We start from the raw sequence: 13,852 nt of genomic DNA, 5'->3' as shown, positions 1-13,852 counted from the left end.
TGTAGTTTTTAGGGGTGGGGGTGAAATAAGGGCTTGGGACAGGGGATCAGGAAAGTTTGGCTTTTAGGGGCAGGGGTGGGGGGATTGGGGTAGTTTGGTTTCTAGGGGCAGGGGTGGGATTAGGGGTAGTTTGGTTTTCAGGGGTGGGGGTGTGGGGTCGGTTGTTTTTAGGGTGGGATGAGGGTCGGGGAAGGCTTCAGGGCTCCGAGTTAGTGGGGGTATTAGGGAAGTTTTCTTTTTAGGGGTGGGGTAGTTTTGTTTTTAGGGGTGGGGTTAAGGGGCAGGGTAGTTTGGTTTTTAGGGGTAGGGGATCAGGCTAGTTTGGCTTTTAGGGGTGGGATGGGGGATTGGGGTAGTTTGGCTTTTAGGGGCAGGGGATGGGGGCTGGTTATTTTTAGGGTGGTTGAGGGGGTCAGGGAAGGTTTCAGGGCTCTGGGTGGGTGGGGGTATCGGGTAGTTTTGTTTTTAGGGGTAGCGATAGGGGGTTGGGGTAGTTAGGTTTTTAGGTGTGGGGGATTGGGGAAGTTTGGTTTTAGGGGCGGGATGGGGGCTGGTTGTTTTTAGGGCAGGAGAAGGGTTGAGGAAGGTTTTAGGGCTCAGATTGGGTGGCGGGCGTTGGGGTGGTTTTGTTTTTATGGGCGGGTGGGGGGTCGGGTAGTTTTGTTTTTAGGGGCAGGGGTGGGGGGTCGACATAGTTTGTTTTTAGGGGTGAGGTGGTGGGGTCGGGTAGCTTTTTTTTGGGGGTGGGGGTTGGGGGATCGGGGTAGTTTTATTTTTAGGGGTGGGGTGGAGGGTTGGGGTAGCTTTGTTTTTAGGGGCAAAGGTGGGAGGGTCAGGATAGTTTTGTTTTTAGGGGCGGGGAGGGGGATCGGTAGTTTTTAGGGTGGGTGGGCAGACGGGGAAGGTTTTAGGGCTCAGGGTGGGTGGGGGTGATGGGGTACTTTTGTTTTTAGGGGCGGGGTGGGGGTCAGGGTACTTTTAGTGTTAGGGGTGGGGTACTTTTGGGCCTTAGTGCGGGTGGGGGTGGGATGCTAGACCCATGCATGCCGTTCCCACACATGCCTTTGCTCTAGGCATGCTTTTACAACGAAAAATCATTGTAGAGGCATGCGTGGAAAAAACATTTGTGGTAACAACGTGATCGTTGTTTCTGACCCCCTGATTCAGGCATGCGTGGTTCTTGCATTAATTGTTCCATTATACATTCGGTTAGAACTGCTCCGAAGTGTCGCTATTCCTACTCACAGAAATATGTCACTCTGATCCATTCACTCCCAAGCTCTTGTATCTAGGCATCAAGTCACAGGTCGTCTATTGCTTGCACATCTTTAAATTTCTCATCTTCTTACACCATGCAATCCTGAATTATATTTACCCAGTAAAGGCCACCAATCAGCGAGCGGACTGAGAGCCTCTCTGTGCCTTGAGGTTCATACTGCTGTTCTCATGTAGCCATAAATGGCATCTGTATGTGTATGTATGTGTATATGTTGTTTCTGTGCTTGGCATGTTAGTGGATCATTGCATGGCTCCTGGTTTTGGGTTGTTATACTAGATATCTATGAATTCCTGCTCTCATCCTATCACACTTATCTACTCATCACTCTTATGTCATGTCTCTATCAAACTATCCTCCATTCTCACTCTGACTCATCCTAAATCCCTTCTACCACTTTCATCTCCTAAATATCTCTGCCTAAGCTCTTCCCTCCGCCCCCACATCTAACTCACCAAACCTCACTCTACCTCTGTGACCTCCCACACAACCCTACTAAATTCTCCTGCATTCATCTCACCCTGCTACTATGCTCTCCCTAACCCTTCCACATGCTCTTCCCCCTCCGCCCTCCTTTATTCATCCCAAGCCTTTGGGTTGAGTAAATGAAGGATATACTCCCAATTAACACTTCTGGATTTCTTTCCTCCTCCACCCCTCCATTACTCCAGTCAATCTAACTAACAAACTCTCATATCCGCGGCTCAAATTAACTCATAATAATACTAAAACTATACTCATTATTAAACAATGCTAATCCATCAGTAATTCTTGTTGGGTTCCGGAGTAGCGTGCTACTCATCGAAAAGCGCTCCGACGCCTCGTCAGGGGTAGTAAGCGCTATATAAATACGTTTACAATACAATACAATACAATATATTTATGTGAAAAGTCCTATACATTCTCGCCATCCTCACTAAAAAGGTGGTGACGGATTCATGATTCACATCTTGTATGTTCAAGAAGAGACAAAACACAATTAGAGATATTATTTTAAAAGACAACTTTTTATGCCACTAAAGCGATACTTGTAATGTTCAATATATGTGTTTTCTGATGTAAGATCGTCCTCACTCTTTAATCAGCTATGGGGGTAAATGTGGCTGCCACCCAGTCCTCAGTGGCAATGAATTCTTCCTACGAGTCTGCCCACCACACAGTGCTTGGTGTGCCACGTGCCATGCATAAAAATAATATTGACATATCCCAACATAGTTCTCTTTTGCTCTGCTTTGCTCCACGAAGATACCTGTAATCTATGTCCACATGTAGCTTTTAAAGCACTTAGAGTAAGAGTAGTATTAGTATTGGTATAGGTTTTAACATGAACATGTCTTCGCCAAATTGTTTGCTACTTACTTGGAACAAAATGTCTTTTCAACTTTAAATAGAGTAGAAAATATAATTCCCATTTTGATGTAAAATTAGCAAAAACAGGATGAAATCAGGTTGCGCAAGTATGCCTTCGTGAAAACAGTTTTGATCTGTTTCTTCCACCAGTGAAACGCTTCCATAAAATCCCAAGAGCCTTACCTTCAGCAGACATGACACAATTTGCCCTTTCACTTGAAGAAGATTGCCCACTATAGGAAGTGGGGTGGGCCCAGGGGGAAGTCTGTGTGGTTGAAACATCCTTCTCCAGACATTAATGAACACCAGGTAAGAGACGCATGTAACCAGCAGAAGCGAAACAGCCGCCCCAAGATCCATTTTGGTGACAGGTTGAAGAGCTTCTTTGCAGAGCCAGTGAAATGTCTCACTTCAGCTTGTCATGCCGACTCATCAGCTCTGCTGACGTTTTTGTCCCCAGTTAAACTCTTTCAGTCTGATGCAACTTCTGCAGTAGTTGCTAAATCGTGTTTTCATGTATCACATCAAGTTATGAAACATTTACATGTTTGCCAGCTGGCTTACTTTCATTTTGAGCTAGAGTATAAACTATTTACTGCTCTTTTAGCTCCCACTGCACGATTAATAGGCACCAAATCCATTGACGTCAATTCACCAAAATGCCTGGGGTAGCAGACTGGGGCCGCTCCTCCACTATGGCAGAGGAGTGATACCCTGCGAGCAGCAGCAGCTGCAAACCTTTAACAATAAAACGATAATCAACTGTGTTTATTATACTGTGTTTATTATTGTTTATTGTTAAAAGGGGGGCCATGGGGGATGACGGGGACAAAGGGGGAGTACTGGTGTGCATGTAAGTTTGGCCAGTCGTCTCAGGCCGGCCAAACATGCAAGTGGTGTGGTGTGTTGTGGCACGGCAGCGAGACAGACACTTTTTTTTTTTTTTAATGGAATGTTTATTTTGTTTGTCCCCTTCACCGCTGCTCGTCGCCCCTTCAGCGAGCAGCGAGCCATGACTGGAAGCCGAAGTGACACCACGCATCCTTTGATCTACACTTTGACTCACACACACATACTTACACATACACACACACATTCACACTTACACACACACTCTCCCACGTAAACAATCTCACCCGCAAGCACACAGACAGCATACATTTAAAATATTTTTTACGTACCTTAGCTGCCATGGAAGGGCACATTCCCAGCTAATTGTACCCCATTTATATTACTCTAATTGTGAACAATATATTATTTTTCACTATTAAGGTAATAAATATTAATAGAAAACAGAGTGGAGGCCCAACTGACGTCCACAAGAACGACCTGCCACTGTGTTCCTGACATTGAATTAGCTACCTCTGAAGCCAGGGCTCACAAGGGCAATGTCAGGGGTTGCAAGGGGCAAGTCGGGGTTTGCATCTGCGACCCCTGGCGACCCCTAAATAGCATTCATGATGAAATCCTACAATGTGCATAGATCAGAAAGTGGAAACTACAAGCATATGAGGTTTGACCAGGGAGCTGGGCCTGAAGCAGAGTACACCAAATTCAAGCAAGTAAGTTCTCTGTACTGTGTGTGAGGCAGAATTATTCATTTCTGAACCCTGTCCATCTAGCTATGGAAGTGTCTATTTAACCAGCCGCCAGTCAAACAGTAAGAATTCTCTGCTATTACCCAGCAGCTTGTAAAACAGTGCATAATCTCTGTTGTTTAGCAAGCCATGGACTAAATAGTAGAGATGATGTACAGTTTGTTCAGCAGCGGATAAATAGTGTGATGGAGGTCTTTATATAGGCAGCGGTAAAGAAAAAATGCGGCCTGTAGGGAATAGTAGTTTGGGGGGCATCTTGTAAGGAAGCAGCAACATGTGAAGAATTTGAAAGTAAGTGCATCAAAAAATACATGATAATATGTTGAAAAAATAAGTGCGTGAATTAAGCGAAGCTGTTTACAGATTAAAAAAATATAAAATACATTTTGAATAAAAACATTTATGTTATTTTAATATTCAAATAAGACATGTAGAAATCAAACAGAAGCTTGAGGATATGGCACGTGGATATTTTACACTTCAGTAAGGGAACATTTGGCTGTCAGCAAAGAAAAGTGATTATGGTGTTAAAGCATATTATTCACTCATGAGAATACATTCTTTTTTTAATGTTCATGATGCTCATTTTGATGACTTGTCAGGACTGAAGTCTTTTTGGGCTTCTTATGGAAGGTTTTGTGCTAGCTTCATATTTCAAATCTGGCAACAGAACAGCAGTCAACAATCAGCGGTGAATGGAGGGAAGGCCATGGTAGGTAGGTAATTGGTGTTTGGTGGCATAGTGCTCTAAGGCACTTGCAGGAGGTAAATTGAGTGAGACAGTATAATGGGTCTTCTGTGGAATGGGAATGTAAGAGCAGGTGACAGGTAAGTAATGCATCTGGGTAATTCAATGGAGAATTTTGCTCTGCTGCCTGTGAACAAACATACTTTTTCATTCTATTCGTCGGGGACAGTAGGCTTAGGGCATGGATGCTTATTGGTCCACAGCAGCCACATTGACATTTTTTAAGTCACCTGCACAATGCATCTGGGAATGGTAGTTTTGATTTTTAACATGTTAAACAGTGCTTCAAGTGGGAAAGGTCCTGTCTCTACAGGGCCCTTCTTTCTGCACTTGACAGTGCTGACTCGGCAAAGGAAATCTGGAAGCAACAAAAAAATATCTGGGTGACAGGCTGGGATGCTGAACCTGACTAAAGTCATCTTAAAGGGGGTACTAAGGAATTAAGCAGTAGGAAGAGGAGGGTGAAAAGTAGGCAAATAAGGGCTAAGAGGTGGATCACTAGGAGGACTACAACCAGAATAATAAAAAACAGGACAAGAAGAAGGGGACCCGGAGAAGCTTAATATAGGAGGGCTAGAGTTACCAATGCCTGAAGGGACAGGGAATAGATAAATGATGGCAAACAGGACAATGAAAAACAGCGTTAGAGAGACTGGGCAGAGAAGGATCTGAAGGGCCATGGAGATGCAGAATAGGGGTATCTGAAGCCAGTGGATAAGAACCTGAAGGAACACAATGGCCAGGGGTAGAAGGAACAGATGGCACTGGACCATCATGACAAGAAGGACTATGAGGGCTTGTCTGCACCTACCAGATAGTCCAGGACAACCAGAAGTTACAGACCCAAGTGGAAAGACCATGGAGAACCAGTACAAAGAAACCAGTGAAGAAAAATACTAGTGACATTTGGGCCAAGACCAAAGACATCAGATCAAGGGGGACCAAGGGTCTAGAAGCAAAAGGACCAGGAAGATCACAACTAGAAAAGACCAGGACAAGCAGGATCGATGTGAGAAACTGGGTTGCTGGTTGGCTGGAGTGTGAGCCCTGGTAAAGCAACAGCTACAATCTCTTACAGGGTGAGCCACAAATTAGCCTGTGCCTAATCCTGTTTAGCTTGGCACAAAAAACGAGGAGTAACTTAGAGGCAATGTATAAATATAAATAGTAATAAAGGAAAAACACAACACAAGACAAATCCCAAAGCAATTTACAACATAGAATAAAATATAATAAATTTGACAGCAAAAAGACAAAATGATAATAAGGAGAACTTAAGTTGGGAATTTTCAAACTTTAGGGTTTAAAACTGCACCTAAAAGATAAAAACTCCAACAGTTTGACACTATAAAGCTGACAGCGAAGGAGCATGGTTTGGATTTAAGAAGTGGATTGGGCCCAGTCAGCACTTACCTTCAGACTTAAAAAAATATTGAGAGAAAAATGCCTCAATAGGTAGAACTTCTGCAGGCTGCAGGAGTGTCCGAGGATGGAACTTCATCACCAGATGGTCATGGAGTGAAGCTGCAGTGAAGATGTTTACCTTCAGACTTAGGGCCTGATTTAGACCTTGGAGAAAAAGGTTACTTTGTTACAACAGTGATGGATATCCCATCTGCTGAAATCTAAATCCCATGATATATTCTATGGGATTTAGATTTTGGCGGACGGGATATCTGTCACCGTTGGGATGGAGTAACCCATCCCTTGGTTTTAAATCAGGCCCTTTGTCATCCATGTCAAAAATCTCCAGCACTGCAAAGCAGAAGGCTATAGCCGAAGATAGTACCACAAGGTCAGAAACTCCATTAGAAAGAGACCACTGAAATGGATCTGCTGCTACGGAGAAGAACGTAGTGGAGAAGCCACAAAGTCAATCCGACTGGTGATGCACCTCGGGTGGACAGGAAAGCATGTTGGTCCAGGTCTCCTATTGGTTTTATGAACACTTTTTGGCCGAATGTTTTCCTCAGTCCTCAGTTTTGGAAATTGCCATCTGGGAACCTTTAGCACCACAACCAATGGTCCAGGAGTGGATATAGAGTTGTGGGGATTCTGGACTCACTCAGGCTGGGTTCAGGTACTGGTTCAAGATGGTGGGAGCCTGTTATGTCCCTATGGCTCTGAACAGAAGACCAGCAAACTTGTTCTTGTAGACCTTTCTGATATTCCTGGGTGCAGATGTAGAGGCAGATATCAACAGCTGCACTGGCCTCTGAGGGTTCAATGCAGGCTCCAGGAAGCAAACCAGTCCTTTCAGGTACAGCAGCAGATTAATAAGTGCATACCACGTCACACCAGCAGGCGGTCCTCTAAGAGTCCCTTATAGGTCCAGTAGTAAACTGAAGAGCGGATCCGAAGTTCCTATGTTTATACCCTGTCCTATTATACATGTCCTAACTTTTAATTACACAGAACCCTGACATATAGGCTACCTAGGGCCTACCTTAGGGGTAAACTATATGTAATAAAAGGGGAGTTTAGGTCTTGTTAAGGGGGTTTAATTGCCAAGTCGACAAGGCAGTGTCACGCTACATTCAAGCTGCAATGGCTGGCCTGGGACAATTTTCAATGAGCTACTTGGGAGGGTTACACAATAAGTGCTGCAGGCCCACTGGTAGCATTTAATTTACTGGCCCTGCATATATGGTATACAACTGTACAAGGGACTTATTGACTTATCAGTAAGCTAAATTTGTCCTTTGAGTATATGCCAATCAAACCATGTCTAGGGGAGTGAGCACAAGGACTTTAGCACTGGTTAGCAGTGGAAAAGTGCAGAGAGTCCTAAGGCCAACAGAAGCAAAAGAATTGAGCAACAATTGAAGGCAAGTATGCAAAACGTTTGGGGAAGACCACCCTACGTTTTAACAGGTCTAACACCCTAGATTAGAATGACTAGAGGGTCATTAAGGATGAGAAAGACTAGGTCCAGTAGGACCAGCTTCAGAAGGTCCAGGAATGTCAGACTCAGAGGGATCCTAAACCATGGTGATAAGAACTACATGCACCAAGGTGACAAACAACATAGGAACAAGCAGCACCAGTTCTAGGGGGATGAGGAAGATCAGACTCAATAGGACCATTACTGGGAGGACAATGATAGAGGGGCCCATGGTCAGATGGAAAAGAACAAGGTAGACTAGGCAAGCCAGGAGAACATGGGGACTAGAATGAGTAGGATGGGTTAGGAGGACTGGGGACTAGGAGGGCTAAGGAAACCAAGGCGAGTGGAACTAGCATCAGAAGACCCAATGCACGAGTTCCAGAGGACCAGGACTACATGGGCCAAAGTGAGCAGGATCCGATGGATTAGGATCAGAAACCATAGGACCAGGAAGTTCTTAGACAAGCATGAACCGGAAGCCAAGGACCATCAGAAAAGGCTAGGATGATCTGTCACAAGATAAGGTATTTCAGAGGCATGCAGTGAAGGAGCAGGAGAACGAGGACCAAAAGAATCAGAAGCAGACTGAAGAGGACAGAGAAGATCAGAACCTGATGGGCAATGACCCGTATTTCCAGGCTACTAGGATATGCATGACAGGGATTAGGAAGTCTTTGGGAGGCAGTACCAAGAGCACTCAGAAGACCAGAACATGAAGACTAGGTAAACTGAAAGGATCATTACCAGTAGGACCAAAGACAGTGCTCAGAGGGTCATGAAGATCAGTGCCTAGTGGACCAGAGATCGGATTACCAAGTGGGGCAGAGCAATCATTACAAATAGTGGGATCAGGGTGAGGAAGATCTGGGGTAAGAAGGCCAACCAGAATCTGGAAGACTAAGAGGAATGGGTAGTGGTGGGAAGGAGGACCAGGATCAAAATGACCAGACTCAGGAAGACCCAGACAAGGAGAACCTGGATACCAGCAGGTGACTTGCTGCACTGCGCTGTGCTGCACTGCGCCACTTTTTAATAGATATGCCCCTTAGTATATAGCATGTAGAATCTTTGCCCTGCTGGAAACATTTTCTGCAGTACCAAAAAACTTGTGTGGAACATAATGAACACAAGTCAACTGTCACCTGCACACTGAGGTACTCTTCAATACAAAGATTTATAACATGTTTACTAACCCTACACACCTATTATGCATTAGAAGCACATGCATTTTGTAAACACTTAAACCCATTAGCTGGACCCAGGTTGTACAGAATTAGGTAGAAAAGTGATATGGTAGTTACCCACAACTATGTAAACTATAAAACAAACTGACACTCTCACTGGAAGATGTCATCAATGATGTCGTTAAAGATGTCATTTGAGATGTCATCGGTGATGTCATAAATTATGTAAAAAAACATGTCATGAGTGATGTCACATGTGAGTCATAAGCAGTGGAGGGCAGGGCTGCAAATATAGATAGTGATGCTAACTATAAACGGTGAATTTCTGAGAACTCTTTAGTTCAAAAAGTTAATGTTCACACTCATAAATTCACCGAGCTATAATGTTACTTGAACCTTTATTTTTTTCAGTGAAGTTTGAAGGTTTTATTAAAAAAACAGGTCCTTTTATCACACCCACCTATAACGTTACTCTAATCTTTGGTTGTATGAGTGAATTTGAAGGGTTGTTTTAAAATAACAATATATTTATAAATATACACAAACTAACTACTTCAACAGTGTGTGCACTGGTAATGTTCATCTTCATAGTTTTTGCAACTCACAAATGTTCCCAGCATAGTTTTCACAGTCTTTGTATCTATTTTTCCATAAACTACATATTTATATTTCAAAAAGACACTGATCAGTTTTTACCATATTGTAGACTATGTTTCTTTGTTATATAAATCAATTTTTAAGATGTGTGATTCCTCTCTCAGGAGGCTAACGGGTGGTTCCAGGGAGACTCACGAGATCAAGGAGTAACTTTCAATCTAATCTATTATACAGAGTTCTTTTTCATAGCTGAGTTATTACTGATTGCTAATCTTTAATAATTGATTCATTACAGTATGTATATTGTATTAATTATTTTGTTTGCAAACTTACAGCTCTCATGAGACGATCGCAAGCGTAAAACACATAGGGGGTCATTCTGACCCTGGCGGTAATTACCGCCATGGCGGAGGTCGGCGGTAGCACCGCCAACAGGCTGGCGGTGCACCGCTGGGCATTCTGACCGCGGCGGTTCAGCCGCGGCCAGAAACGGAAAGTCGGCGGTGTACCGCCGACTTCCCGCTGCCCTTGAGAATCCTCCATGGCGGACCTACCGCCATCCTGTTCCTGGCGGGTCTGCTTTGCAGACACTGAAATTCGCGACGGGTGCAACTGCACCCGTCGCACCTTCCCACTCCGCCGGCTCCATTCTGAGCCGGCGTCCTCGCGGGAAGGGTGTTTCCCGCTGGGCTGGCGGGCGGACTTTCGGCGGTCGCCCGCCAGCCCAGTGGGAAACCCAGAATGACCGCCGCGGTCTTTTGACCGCGGTACGGTCTTCTGGCGGTTCCCGCTTGGCGGGCGGCTACCGCCGCCCGCCAAGCTTAGAATCACCCCCATAATCCATTGTGTGGATTAGGAGGGGGCTGTACTTCCTGGCCAGGTCTCGCAATCTGTTTGCTAGATCATACATTTGGATTTAAGTTCAGACCAGTGTATTTTTATAATTTTGAAGAAAATAAGGCATAAGAAGTGTTGTTTAAGGTGTTGCATTTAAGCTTTAAAGAAAGTTCTCTTTTTTACTATCTTGTGAGGCTCGTGCGAGACACCCAGGAGGTGCTAACGAGAGGAAAGATATCCTCAGGGAGGATTGTGATTGGGTCATGTGGATGTCTTTATCTAGAATAGAAAGATTCCTTACTTGCTGATTCACTTGGCAATTGGATTTTGCTGTGGTTTAGCTAGCTCTTTGAAATAGCTGATTTGCTGTCACTAGAAGCTCAGCATTAGATTCAAATGAACATCCTAGTGCTGTTCCTACAACTCAGCCACCGAAAGAGCCCTTGGTGTGGCAGTTTTTTAAATGAGGTATGGTGGGAAAAAAGTATCTGCAAAATATGACATATGTTAGATATGCAAAAAAGGAGTTCAGTAGAGGCAGCCGGAACACGCTATACAGCATGAGTATCACAGTGATGTGGCAACATTTAAGAGCTATGCACTCTCAAATCCTTGCTGGGGCTGAGTTAGCACGTGCTTCAGAGCTTGATAACTCTACAGTCTTTTCAACTAGTGACACTGTGCCTGCTTCGATACTCAACACTCAAGCAGATAACATCCCTCCTTATTTAAATAACATCCTTTTTCTGCTTTGTAAGCAGATCATTTTTTCTTCTGAGACAAACAGTTGCACAGGACAAGCTTGTCCAAAATCATTAACACCCACCTAGGCAGTAGGTTTGTTTAACATTTTATTCTAATTTTGTTCTCCTCTTCTCCTCTTTGTTTGAAGTTGATATTATTTTTTCCCCAGCTTCTTGTATTTGTTGTACCCTTTTTAAAACAATACAAAAAAAACTTAAAAATGTTAACAAACACAAAAAATACAGTTTTTTAAAAATGTTAATTAAAAAAGATCTTTACAGTGATACCCTATACTTTCCTTACGTATGTTCTTTGTACTATGTTAACATGTTTTTTCTTCTTAAAGACTTTCGCAAACCTTTCACAAGAGCCAGGTGCACAGTCTTCTGTGTTCACTGCAAGGAGGCAGTATTTGTTGCTTTACACTTGAGAGTGTCTCGCAAGATTGTAATGGACTTTGCATTTTAACTGAACATATCCTGTATATGCATAATTTATATGCACCAGATTTTCTCTACCCCTCAGTTTTTGTATACAATCCCATGAGATTTGTGGGAAACACAGGGTCAGGAAGACTATGAGGAGAGACAGACCTCTCCACTGTCATCTTGCACGAAGGCTGCCAGTGTGCAGGGGAGGGTTTAATGAGACACTGCCTCTCCAAACACACCTTTCCCCAGGCTCAGAAGTATGCCTTGTACAGTGGGGAAGGTACTCACCTCACATGTAAGACCTCACTATTCCGTAGTAGGTACCACAAGTACTAGCCTCCCCACTGAGGCATCTCCCCAGGGAAGTAACCATATATATTGTCATGGCCATGTGTGAACAGATTTCACTGTCCACTCATAGCTCGCCCCAGCATTGTTACATATATAGTAGTACACAGCGATGCATTGTCTTCTGCACTAACACCTATCTTCTGCACAACATGGATGTGCAGTACAGTGTAGTAAAGCAGGGCCCTCTGTACTGACACCTCTCCTTAGAACATCAGAGATATGGAGTGCTATCCGGGAAGAGAGTGACCTGTCCGCTAACACATCTTACCAGGGTGAGAGGTGTCTGTATTTGGGTTTGCGAAAACCCTATCTCTCTATTCATACCTCCTCACATGCATAATAATAACAACACAACATTTTTCAAAATTCCTGTGGCTTCACAAAATTAAACAATGCAGTAGTTCCAACTAGTTATATGGATACAAAATCCACCCAAGGTAGTCCCATCCGTGCCAGGATTTCCAGGCCCAATGCCTCCAAATAACCTGGCTTGCATTAATCCCTTAGAGTTATAATTTTTTAGTCAGGACTCCTTGTAAACTTGTTGACACGTTTCAGCCCATATAAATACGGTCTCCTCAGAACAACGGAAGCCATACTCATGATTCTCATGCGTTTGGTGAAGTATAAACGTCTCTCTGAACTTTCACTGGTAGCCAACTAAATTGAATCCACTGCAAGGTGTTTATTGTGGGCAATAGGGACCCATCAATATTTGGAACATCAGGGGTTATATTACTCCAAAAATGATATAATTTGATGTAATTTTTTAATATAGAAAATAAATAAAAGTGGGGCTAAGACGCAGTCTTCCCTCACAACTCAACAACTGTTTTTGACCCTTTATTTCTCAAAGACTACTGAACATATTACACCAAATCACAAAAAGTAATGTATTCACTAACAAAACAAAGGTTACAGTGACATTATACTTAGATACAGATTTTACACACATACAACCATGTTAATCCAGTAGTTATAGTTATCATTATCTCAAGAAACTATAATTCGTGATCTACGGTAACTAGATCTCATGCCACATCCATGCACAGTTTTCTCATCAACAGTTTTATTGCAAATGTTGCAGTGATATTATCAATGATGTCATAAAAGATATCATGACAGATGTATTATATGGGGTAATTAGCAGTGCATAGCGAGGGCACCAGTTATAGTTACCTTAAGGCGCAAGTTATAGTTTCTTGAGGTAACTATAACTATAACTGATGATTTATGTGTGTAAAATCTGAACTTAACTACAACGTCCCTATAACCTTTGGTTTTTTTATTGAACTTCTAAAGAGTTTTAAATTCTCTTTCCTAACAATAACGTCCCTGTAACCTTTGTTTTTTTTCAGTGAATTACTATGGACTTTTAATATTCCTAACAACTAATTCCCAGTAACCTTTCTTTTTTCCAGTGAATTTCGGAGGTTTTTAGAGTAAATATTTAAATACAATACAATAATCCAACCGCCGCTTTGCATGGTCTTTGGCTGCATGCAGTGCGGGGTTAGCCTCAGGGCCTGTGGCCAATCCTTGCATGCAGCCAGCTCCACATTCCTCATGACCTTTGGCCAAACAGCAGGGTTGGGCTGCAGGGCCTGACACATGCAGCCAACCCCAGACTGCACGCCCCCCCAAAAGGTGCAAACCACGGACCACATCCCTGGGCCACTTTTGGCCCCTGAGATGCTATCTGCCAGGGCTGGCCATACTACAAAGAGGGGAAAAGGGGAAATCCCTCCCCGGATTGATTTCGACCAGGGACACAATGCCCGGGGCTCAGCCGTATTGCAATAGGGGGAAGGGGCATGCAGCCTCTGCTCAAGGCTAATACCAGCCCCAG

General features: G+C 43.6%; 1 protein-coding gene across 1 annotated transcript in view; it reads right to left on the bottom strand.

Moving 5' to 3' along the window:
• The window catches only part of LOC138285202 (cytochrome P450 2A13-like), a 476,011-nt gene extending 472,968 nt beyond the window's left edge, over window positions 1-3,043 (bottom strand). The window contains exon 1 of the mRNA XM_069224864.1: window positions 2,810-3,043. Within this exon, the coding sequence (XP_069080965.1) occupies window positions 2,810-2,986 (177 nt within the window). The 5' untranslated portion in view covers window positions 2,987-3,043. The remainder of the gene's footprint in view (window positions 1-2,809) is intronic.
• Between the last annotated feature and the right edge of the window lie 10,809 nt (window positions 3,044-13,852).

Source organism: Pleurodeles waltl, chromosome 3_1 (assembly GCF_031143425.1).
Source record: "Pleurodeles waltl isolate 20211129_DDA chromosome 3_1, aPleWal1.hap1.20221129, whole genome shotgun sequence".
Taxonomy (NCBI): Eukaryota; Metazoa; Chordata; class Amphibia; order Caudata; family Salamandridae; genus Pleurodeles; species Pleurodeles waltl.
This window is presented reverse-complemented; position numbering and strand designations above follow the sequence as displayed.